The sequence below is a fragment of the Danio rerio genome, chromosome 3 (genome assembly GCF_052040795.2).
Source record: "Danio rerio strain M-AB ecotype USA chromosome 3, GRCz13ab, whole genome shotgun sequence".
In the NCBI taxonomy this organism is placed as follows: domain Eukaryota; kingdom Metazoa; phylum Chordata; class Actinopteri; order Cypriniformes; family Danionidae; genus Danio; species Danio rerio.
Window position 1 is genome coordinate 11,201,322 of NC_141023.1, and position 12,007 is coordinate 11,213,328.

Here is a 12,007-nt window from a genome sequence, read left to right on the forward strand (position 1 = left end):
GAATGGATGAATGAAAGTGGATAGATAGATGAATAGACGAATAAATGAATGAATGAATAAATAGATGAATTAATAGATGAATGAACAGATGAATGAATGAATGGATTAATGAATAAAAGAATTAATGGATGAGTGGGTGGATAAATGAATGAATGTATGAGTGAATGGATGAAGTAATGCATTAATAATTTAACGAAGGAAAGAATGAATGGATGTATTGATGAATGAATGCATTAATGAATGAATGAATGAATTAATTAATGAATAGATCGATGAATGATAGAATGATATTTGGATGATACAATAGATGGATTGATGAATAAATAGATGGATGGATGGATGGAGGGATGGATGGATGGATGGATGGATTGATGAATGAATTTATTAATGGATGGTGGTGGGATGATAGAAGGATATTTGGATGACAGTAAAATAAACGGATGGATGGATTGATGAAAGATTAGCTGGATGAATGGATGAATAAATGGATGGATAGACGAATGACTTAATGGATGGAAAAATGGATGAATTAATGGATGAATGAATGTATGGGTGGATGGATGGATGAAGTAATGCATTAATAATTTAACGAAAGAAAGAAAGAATGAATGCCTGTATTGATGAATGTAAGCATTAATGAATGAATGAATGAATAGATTGATGAATGATAGAATGATATTTGGATGATAGAATAGATGGATTGATAAATGAATAGATGGACTGATGGATGGATGGATGGATGGACTGATGAATGAATTAATTAATGGGTGGTGGTGGGATGATAGAAGGATATTTGGATGACAGTAAAATAAACAGATGGATGGATTGATGAAAGATTAGCTGGATGAATGGATGAATAAATGGATGGATAGACGAATGACTTAATGGATGGAAAAATGGATGAATTAATGGATGAATGAATGTATGGGTGGATGGATGGATGGATGAAGTAATGCATTAATAATTTAACGAAAGAAAGAAAGAATGAATGCCTGTATTGATGAACGTAAGCATTAATGAATGAATGAATGAATAGATCGATGAATGATAGACTGATATTTGGATGATAGATGGATGGATTGATAAATGAATAGATGGATGGATGGATGGATGGATGGATGGATGGATGGATGGATGGACTGATGAATGAATTAATTAATGGATGGTGGTGGGATGATAGAAGGATATTTAGATGACAGTAGAATAAGCAGATGGATGGATTGATTAAAGAATAACTGGATGGACGGATGAATAAATGGATGGATAGATGAATGACTTAATGCATGGAAAAATGGATGAATGAATGGATGAATGAATGATGAAGGTACAAAAAGACCTGGTCCTGATGTCCGCTGAGCTGTTTGACCTGTTCTCCAGTCTCCAGGCTCCATAGTCTGACAGTGAGGTCGTATGATGATGACACCAGCAGACCGATTGCATGTGGGTGGAACTTGACGGAGTAGATCTTCTCAGTGTGTCCTGCCATTGGTCAGAGCGCATGTAAATCACACACACACTGCACAACTACAGCAACAACAGTTCAGAGTCACATATGCTGGTTTGGTTTCTCACCCCGCAGGACACACTCCGGCTCCGTCAGGGTTTCCTGCAGGCCTCCTTTGGGAATCTGCCACACGCGGATCTTGGCATCATCACCAGCTTTAAGAAAAACACATCAGAAACCAGCGCCGAAGTTCAGATTTCACTACTCAAACATGATTTTTATGAATAAAATAAGCAATGAAAACTCACCCACAACCAGCCTGTGAGGGTCAAAGGGGTCCCAGCAGAAGTCGGCCACATTGACAGAGTTCTGGATGGTGGGCAGAGCTGTGTCCGGCAGCTTTCCAGGCTGGGACAACTGCAAAAACACAGATCCAGCAGAAAAACACTGTTAATAAATCTGAGGTCTGGAGGAGAAGAGATGCATATGTAGAGACGCACCTCAAACACGGCGATCTGCCCACCGGCGATGGCCAGAGGAACCGCCACACGCTGCCCATTGGCGCAGAATCCATCACACTCTCCTGGGGTGGTCAGGTGAAGCCCGCGCAGGTTAGTGATGTGAGTGTCCCGGTGCAGAACTGAACCCTGGATGTGACGAAACTTCGAACTCGGGCCTGAAAATCACACAATGAGTGGTTTGATCATTTACACAACTAAAAAAAAGTATTATAATGAGATATGGTCCAGCATTTCGATGATATGTGGTCTATACACTATCATATAAAGTGTAAATGAATTGTTGTGTTTAGCAAGGATGGATTAAAATGATCAATAGTCAGAGTCTAAAGCAGGGGTGCCCGAACTCAGTCCTAGAGGGCCGGTATCCTGCAGATTTTCGCTCCAACTTGCCTCAACACACCTGCCAGGACATTTCTAGCAAGCCTAGTAAAGCTGCGGTCACACTGGGCTTTTCCTCCCATAGACTTCCATTCATACGCACGCGAATGCGTCAGACCGGAAACGCAGAGTCATGCATCATGTTTCGCGGGTTGCTGCAGTGCAAAGTTCAAGCTTGGTGAACTCTGACCTGTGAAATCGCATCACTTGACTGCGTGAGACCAATCGAGGATCAAAACATGACCTCTTTGGACATAAAAATTTAAAACATGGAGCAATCACTTTTTTTTTATGTCTAATAATCTTGTTTAATCCCGCCCCTTTTCGCAGCGCAGCACGACAGAATATCGCATGCTCAAACTCTGATATGACTGCAGCTTAAGAGCTTGATTAGCCAACCCAGGTGTGTCTGATTGGGGTTGGATCTAAACTATGCAGAACATCCACCCTCCAGGACTGAGTTTGGACACCCCTAGTGTAAAGGTATTTATAGTCATGGTCCTGACCTGACAGTTTTGTCCGTCTTGTCTGTGTTTAATGTTTCCCTGTTTGTCCTTTGCTTGTTTACATTGCTTTGCCTTTATTTGTGTTGACCATCAGTTCCTCTTGTCTTTCCTCTGTGTTTTCCGTTACCCGGCTCTCTTTTTTAGACTTTGTTATCCTGATTGTTTTCACCTGTCTCTCGTGTGCTTTGTTTTATGTAGTACTAGATGTATTCTCATTTCTTTGCTGGTTTGTTCCAAGTGAGCTTGTCTTGTAGCTTATCCCTACTGAGCATTTTGTCTTGCCTGATCTAGTTATCTTGTCTACTTATTGTTAGCTACTACCTTCTTTTGTTTGTTCCTAGTGTTTAATTAATTTAGTGTTCTAATCATCGTCTTACTTTTATCTTTAGAACCATTTTTGTTCCATTTTTCTGCCATTCCCAGTCTTATACTAATAGTTGATTATTATTATTATTATTATTTTTTGATTGTTCAATTTCTCTCTTTGAGACTTTGGAAGTTTTTATTTCAGTTTTATCTGATTGCCCAAGTCAGTTTAGTTCTGTTCTTTCCCTAGGATTTCATATTTTCTTTTAGATTTAGTTAGTTTTGTTGTATACTATTGCTGCCTGTTTGATGTCCTGTCTTGTGTGTTTTCCAGTCCTATCCTGTGTCCAGACTTCCCTGTCCTGCCAGTCTTAAGTTTACTTGGCTTGCTCCAGGATCTAGCTCTGGTTTTGACTACTGAAACTCCTGACTCCTGATTGGCTGTTCATTTTGGTGCCATCTTGTCCCTACCACTGGCTTCCCTGTGTTATTGCTAGGGGCAGACAGAATCTGCAGACATTTTTTGATATTTCTGTGGAGAATTTTGGTAAAAACCTGCAAATTTCTGCTGAATTATTTCAAGTGGTGCTCGCTGCAGAGCCATTTGAGGAGAGCTGAGCTCCAGCGAGGGGGAGCTTAAGCTTGAGCTCCACCTTTTTTGCACTTCTTCTACGAGTGATGTCACTGGGGGTAGGGTTAGGGGTGGGGTTGGTGTACGCATTAAAACAGCTTACAGGAGGAGGAGCGACAGCTCATGCTCCCCCTCGCTGGAGCTCAGTTCTCCTCAAATGACTCTGCAGCGAGCACCCTCTCAATTATTTTGGGAGTATCAGAACTAAAACCTTAATATGTGAAATAAAAAATAATATCTTTTAAACTTTTATTTAATGTTTAAAATGCAAATCCAATTACATTCACTTTATTTGGTAAACAAAGCAAGTCTCTCATATAATATCTCTACTAAAAGACAGAAAATATTACTGTACAAACTGCATTGTACATAAATCAGATGAACATTTTTACATTAGTCAACAATATTACAGAAATTAATTTAAAAATTGAATAAATTTAGATTACCACATGTTTACTCAAGTAAATAAATAGAATAATGATGGGCTAAAAATCTTCTGAAACCTGTGTGCGCAGATTCCGTGTGGGCCTAGTTAGTTATTGCCCCCACTAGTTGGACCTTGTTATTCCCTTCAGTCTACTTGTGCCTAATTCCGTCAATACCTGTGTATTTTTCATCGCTGCAACTGGGTCCGCTTTCATGCAACAGATCATGACATTTACGTGCTAAAATATAATTTATTTTCAAATAAATGCTTTTTTTTGGAACTTTCCAGAATCCTGAAAAATATCTGCACCAACCTATTAATAAGCACAAGTGTTTTCAACATGAATAATGTTACAATTTGCACTCTGGCTTAGTTCAGCAAGCCATTATCATAATTCATAATGATCAGCTATTACTACAACCCAGAATCAAACAAAGTTGGGACATTATGGAAGACGAAAATAAAAAATAAAGTAGTGATTACTAAAATTTACTTTGACTTGTATTTCATTGCAGACAATATGAACCCAAAATATTTGATGTTTCGTCTGGTAAACTTCATTTTATTTGTAAATATATATTCTTTGCTGTCATTCAGACCGTCAACATATTACAAAAAAGTTAGGACAGGAGCAGTTTAGGGCTAGTAATCAGGTAAACTGATTAAATAATGGTTGGATTTGAAACTGGCAAACTCAACAGGTGACTGTAAATATGATTTGGTACAATGTAATGTAATGTGTATTTATATAGCGCATTTATTGTGTATGGCCATACACCCAAAGCGCTTCACAATCATGAGGGGGGGTCTCTCAACACCACCACCAGTGTGTAGCATCCACTTGGATGATGCGACGGCAGCCACAGGACAACGGCGCCAGTGCGCTCACCACACACCAGCTATAGGTGGAGTGGAGAGATAGTGATAGAGCCAATTCGGTGGAAGGGGATGATTCGGAGGCCATGATCGTATGGGCCGATAGAGAACCTTTGGCCAGGACACCGGGGTTACAACCCTGCTCTTTCACGAGAAGTGCCATGGGATTTTTAATGACCACAGAGAGTCAGGACCTCAGTTTAACGTCTCATCCGAAAGACGGCGCCCACTGACAGTATAGTGTCCCCTTCACTTGGGCATTAGAACTCACACAGACCACAGGTTGAGCGCCCCCTGCTGGCCTCACTAACACCACTTCCAACAGCAATCTAGTGTTCCCTAGTGGTCTCCCATCCAGGTACTAACCAGGCTCAGCCCTGCTTAGCTTCAGTGAGTAACCGGTCTTGGGCTGCAGGGTGACATGTCTTTGACAAAAACCAGCATCCGTGAAAGGTATAGACCTTTAGAAGCAAAGATGGGCTGAGGATCGTCAATTTGTCAAAAAAACAAATACACTAGAAAATTACTGAAATGTTTAAAAAAATGTTTCACAATGAAAGAGAGGAAGTCATTTGGATAATTCACCACCAACAGAGCATAACATCATTAAAAGATTCAAGGAATCTTGAGGATTCTGGATACTGTAAAAGACAAGAACGGAAGCCTAAGCTGAAAAACTGTGATCACTGATCCCTCAGGCGGCACAGCATCAATCCTTATTCAAACATAAGCGATATCAGAACATGGGCTCAGGACTACTTGGGCAAACCTTTGTCAATACCACAATGTGTAGTTACATCCACAAATGCAAGTTAAAACTGCACTGCGCCAAAAGGAAGCCCTATGTTAACAGTGTCCAGTCAACTTCTCTCGGCTCAGAGGCATCTGGGACGAACCATCACACAGTGGAAACGTGTCCTGTGGTCACATAAATCAGTATTGCAGGTATTTAATGGGAGAAATGGACGCTGTGTGCTCCAGACCAAAGGATCATCAAAACGTTTTCCTGGAGAGCCGGTGTCCTGCAGATTTTAGCTCCAACCCTAATCAAACACACCTTATCAAGCTAATCAAGGTCTTACTAGGTACACTTGAAACATCCCTACAGGTGTGTTGAGGCAAGTTGGAGCTAAACCCTGCAGGAACACCAGCCCTCCAGGACCGAGATTGGTGACCCCTGATCTAGACTGTTACCACCAACAAGTCCAAACGTCTCAGAAACGTCCAGTTAATCAAGACATTTGTGTGTGTTCAGAAAAGGAGAAGAAGGTCAAAGTGTATAAAGCATAACATGTCCTTTTTTAATTTTAGATCTGCGAGTATGAATCGGCTGAGGACTGACCGAGCATGTTGTGGATGGCGCGGGAGCTCTGGCTGGGGCTAGGGCTGGGTACGAAGCCGGACGACAGGCCGCTGGTGGAGGAGGGCGAGCGGGACGGGACTGCGCTGCTGCTGGGGCTGCTGAGAGGACTGCTGGAGCTCGAGGCCTCCTAAAAAACACCACAAAACACCATCAGACACTTCTGTGAAGACTGTGAACACTTCACCTCATGTTCCTCATTAGTTTCGGGAAACAAAAAGTAATATTATGCACTGTAAAAACTGCTGGGTTCTACACAATCGATTTGTGTTGGGACAACATGAAGGAAATAAGTATTAGATTTGACAAATTTTAGTGGATTGAACAAAAAACAATTATGTTGTCCCAAAAAACTAAAGAATTGTGTTGTTTCAGCTTAGTGTATAAGAAGTTTTTCAAAATATTATTTCAAAGCAAAAACAAGATTGCTTTGCTCACCTCATTGGCAGATTAGTTTGGAAGGAAAAACTCACTTAATTTTGAAACGTGATTTTTTGAGAATAGGATAATACTTTTTGCTTGTCTGGAAAATGCTTCTTGATTTAAGAATTTTTAGATATTTAAACTAGAAACGAGACAATAAAGAAGACCTTTGCAGTGTGCCGAAAACCATTCAAATTTAACAAAGACAATGTTCCACGAAGACATTCGGTAAATATTCTACAGCAAATATATCACATTTTTGACTAGTAATGTGCATTGCTAAGTACTTAATCTAAACAACTGTAAAGTACACCTGAAATCAAAACTAAACATATTAATTTTGTTAGCTCACATTGCTAGTTTTGTGGTGAGCATTTAGCAGGTTTTTTAACAATCGCGCACGTGTGCGTGCTCTCTCTCGTGAAAGCGCGACGGTCGGCGGAGCTACGTACAAACGACTGCTCAGTTGTTCAAATCTGCATTTGCTGACAGACAGATTGGGCTACTTATCTGGATTGGGCTACTTAATTGGATTAATTTAGTTTTATGCTTTACCCAAAATATAAAAATACAAATCAACACATTTAATTCACTTCCTTTAATCATTACTATTAGACTGTGAAGAGACTTTCAACCAGCACAACAACAAATGCTTCAGAAGACAATCACCTACTGCACCTTTAACTGTGATTTTCTCAGTATTTTTATGTTTTTCAATCCACAGATTGCTTATTTTAAATTGGTGTATCTGTCCTAACAAAGTTTACATCCGTTGACAGCTTATTCACCCAGACTTCAGCTGAAGTATAAATCTCAGTTTCCAAAACTGTACACTTATGACTGGTTTTCTGGTCCATGGTTATAAATCGTTTCACTCTAATAAAACATCATGCCTGATTTTTGTCTACTGCTTGCTTCATCACAATTTGCAGCGTATAGAAATAGAAAATGTCCTGTACAAACCTCTTTGCTCTTGCCGCGGGAAAGATCCTTCTGTGCTTTCTCCTGAGCAGACGGAGCTGCTGGTTTTGGCCTTTTGCTGGGGTGAAGACTGACCCTCTCCACCTGACACACACACAGAGACGAGTAATAGAGTTCAATCAACATTTACAAAGTCAATAAAGCTTACTGTGCATCTGAAATGATTTCGCTTTTCACCTCTGATCACGCTCTTCTCTTTAACTATGTCATACCTGCCAGTTCAAAGTAATAAATCCAGCGCTAATCAAAGAGTAAAGCATGAGTGAATTGATTCATATTAAACAGACCTGTTTGTTGTCTCCTTTCCACCATTCGTCGGCACTCATGGCTGCTGTGTGACCCACAGTGTCTGGATACAAGTCCGCATGGAAGTCTTGTCCTGCCTGAAACACACAACCACATCGTCTGGTTTCAAACTTTCATGAAGACACAAAGGTGTTTATGGTATAAAAATTATTTTTACATCAACCAAAACAATATATTATATTGTTATATAATATATTATTAATATTATTAATATATTATTAATTCTTACATAATTATATAATATATATATATATATATATATATATATATATATATATATATATATATATTTATAAAACAAATAACAATACATAGAGATTTTTATAACTGTTGCAATAATAATAATACCAATAATAATAATAATAATAATAATAATAACAATAATAATAGCAATAATAATAATAATAATAATAGCAATAACAATAATAATAATAATAGCAATAATAATAATAAAAAAAAAATAATAATAGCAATAACAATAATAATAATAATAATAGCAATAACAACAACAATACATGAATAATAATAATAATAACAATAATAGCAACAACAATAAAATAATATTAATAATAGTAATAATAATAATAACAACAATAATAATAATAACAATAACAATAGCAGCAATAATAATAATAATATTAGCAATAGCAATAATAATAATAATAACAATAACAATAACAACAACACCAATATAACATAAACATAAAGGGATTTAAAAAACATTTAAATTGTTAAATTGTTACATTACACCTATTCATTGTACATATTGCTGTCAACATTGCCAATTTTACATTGTCCTGTTTTTTTTTGTTTTTGTTTTTTTGGGAGTATGTTGTTGTATGTTGTAGTATTTTGCCCTGTCTGTGTTTTGCACTGTAATTGTCGTATGGAGCCAGCACCTAAGCTTTTCACTCATCATTGCACACATGCTGCTGATGATGTGACAATAAAAGTGATTTGATTTGAACACAACAACAATAATATTATTATTAATATTAACAATAACTACTTGAAATATTATGATGATAAAGTCAAAACATTTCAATAATAAAGTTAAAATACTACGAAAATAAAGCTGAAATGTTTAGAGAATAAAGTCAAAATATTACATGAATAAAGTTGAAATAATATACGAATGAAGTTGAAATGTTTCAATAATAAAGTCAAAATAATATGAGAATAAAGTTTACGTTTTTAAAGAAGAAAGTCCAATTATTACAAGAATAAACTCAAAATATTATGAGAATAAAGTTTAAATTTTTTAAGAATAAAGTCCAATTGTTATAAGAATAAACTCAAAATATTATGAGAAAAAAGTTATTACAATATTACAAAAATAAAGCTGAAATGTTTAGAGAATAAAGTTGAAATATTGTGAGAGAAAAAAAATCGAAAAATTACAACGGAAATAAAGCTGAAATGTTTTGAGTAAAAAAATACAATTTTATATATATATATATATATATATATATATATATATATATATATATATATATATATATATATATATATATATATAGAATAACAGATAAACCATTAATATTTATAGTTGTCTACATGTTATTTATTTAATTATTTATATATTTAATTATTTATATTTATTTAATTCATTTAATAATTATATATTTTATTTTTTATATTTTTTGGATTATATTTTTTATTATTTATATATATTTATTAATATTTATTTTGGTTATTAAGTATTTTTCCACATTGTTTAACCATTTATAAAATCCTTTTAATTAAGCATTTTGTTTTTAATTAAATAAAACTGTAATATGTTGTCAGCTTATACTGAAAACAGCTTATCATGAACCTTTATATGGTCAGTTGATCAGCTCAGGCTGTGTTTAATAGTGTTAAAGCTGACCTGAAAAAAAAGATTGATAAAAAAGCTGTGGTGTGTTAATCCTCACCTTGCGGGGCACCTGGTAGCTGATGGGCACAATGAAGTTTTCGGTGAGCTGCATGAGTCGCAGCACCTCGCAGCAGCTGATGTCCAGAGCCAGCTTCGGCAGCAGACAAACACCACGACTCGAGCTGTCTGCCACACACTGACTCACTGACCGAAAACCAAAGAACAGATCAACTTTAACAAACACACACACAGAGGTCTCACAACAACACCACGGAAAAATGCATGAGAGTTACCTTGAGACAGGAAGGGCTCGCTGGTGTTCACCTCAAAACAGTCGATCACACTCTCGCCCTGAGGAAACAGCAGATGCATACAACGGTGTATTACTGAAACCATAAAACAACTGTATATGTGTATATAAGATTGCAAGATTAAAGTCAGAATATTTTGAAAGTAAAGTCTTAATAAATATATAGTACATAATACATTTTAAGAGAATAAAGATGAAATGTCTCGAGAATCAAGTATAAAAATTACGAGAATAAAATCGAAAAAATACAAGAATAAAGCTGAAATATTTATAGAATAAAGGAAAAATAAATCAATCATAAAGTTGAAATATTACAAAAATAAAGCCGAAATGTTACTAGAATAAAGTAAAAATATTAGGAATATAATGTTGCAATAACGTGAGAAAAAAAAACTGAAAATTAACAAAAAAAAATATATATATATTACAAGAATAAAGTTGAAATGTATTGAGTAATAAAAAATATATATACATATACACATATCAATATCAAAATATATATATATATAAAATCTCGTGTTACTACAACTTTATCCTTGTAATATTTTGTTCTCTTAATATTTTGACTTTATTGGTGACTTTATTCTCGTAATATTTTTTACAGTAATATTTTACATGATAAACTATATAAGCTGAAGTTATTAATGATGTTACTCACATTTCCAGATAAAATGAGCAGGCCAGAATCTGAATCAAACAGAGGAATCAGAGTCCTGTAGAGAAAACACACAGAGAAAAACACGTTAAGTATTTCACTGAAGTATGATTTAAAAAAAAACATTATTCTATATTTTTATTCAACAAGGGTGCATTAAAACAGATGAAACAAATATCAAATACTTTTAGATTTTTATTTCCATTACAATAGAGCAAATTATGAGCATTCCTGTGAAATTTTAATTCGTTTTAAATAGTTTGTTAAGTGATGTTTAACTGTATTTTTTATAAATATATATATATATAAAAAAAAAAAAAAATATATATATATATATATATATATATATATATATATATATATATATATATATATATATATAAATTGTTTTTAAGTTCAATGTTTTCATTCTGATTATTATATCCACAACAATGGTTTATGTTTTACAGATTCCGTAATTAAAATTGATTATACTGTACGGAGTAAAAACCTTTAAAGTTTTAAAGCCTGAACATGGCAACCAACAGAAGAGGGCGACACTCTCCATTATATAAACCCTCTCCATTCTCTCTCCCTAAACCCTATAAACTGCTTGAACTTGTGGAAAATATGGCATCTTTTGCAATGGACTATTCTATCACACATTTGCATAAAAAAAGAAAAGAAAGTTGTGCATAATATTGAAACCAAACACAAATGAATAAATGACTGAATTGTCATTTTCAGGGCTGCACAATCCCTTTAAGGTCCAAATATCAACATCAGAAGTCGACAGAGCGGAGATCAAGCTCCTATAACGCGATTCACAACAATGAATGAACAGAAAACACTGGTGAATCACAAAATACAGACACTGTTAATTAACAGATATTATTTAACATTATATATATGCCAACGGATACCGATTCCCAACATTCTTTGAAAAAATATAAAATAAATCCTCATTTGTGCTCAGAAAAACACAAAGTCCAACTGGTTTGGAAGAAGTCAACTGGTAAGCATATGAAGGCTAAATTTAAAATTAT

The 12,007-nt window shown here is 35.3% G+C and overlaps 1 protein-coding gene across 32 annotated transcripts in view; it reads right to left on the reverse strand.

Moving 5' to 3' along the window:
• Nucleotides 1-12,007, reverse strand: part of coro7 (coronin 7) — a 299,622-nt gene that overhangs the window by 14,695 nt on the left and 272,920 nt on the right. For all 32 annotated transcript variants that reach the window (XM_087243145.1, XM_087243141.1, XM_087243140.1 and 29 more), the window contains 10 exon segments: nt 10,986-11,040; nt 10,311-10,368; nt 10,076-10,221; nt 8,141-8,236; nt 7,836-7,937; nt 6,432-6,579; nt 1,945-2,120; nt 1,753-1,861; nt 1,573-1,659; nt 1,337-1,479 (listed from right to left, as the gene is read on the reverse strand). In XM_087243145.1, coding sequence (XP_087099271.1) covers nt 1,337-1,479; nt 1,573-1,659; nt 1,753-1,861; nt 1,945-2,120; nt 6,432-6,579; nt 7,836-7,937; nt 8,141-8,236; nt 10,076-10,221; nt 10,311-10,368; nt 10,986-11,040 — 1,120 coding nt within the window.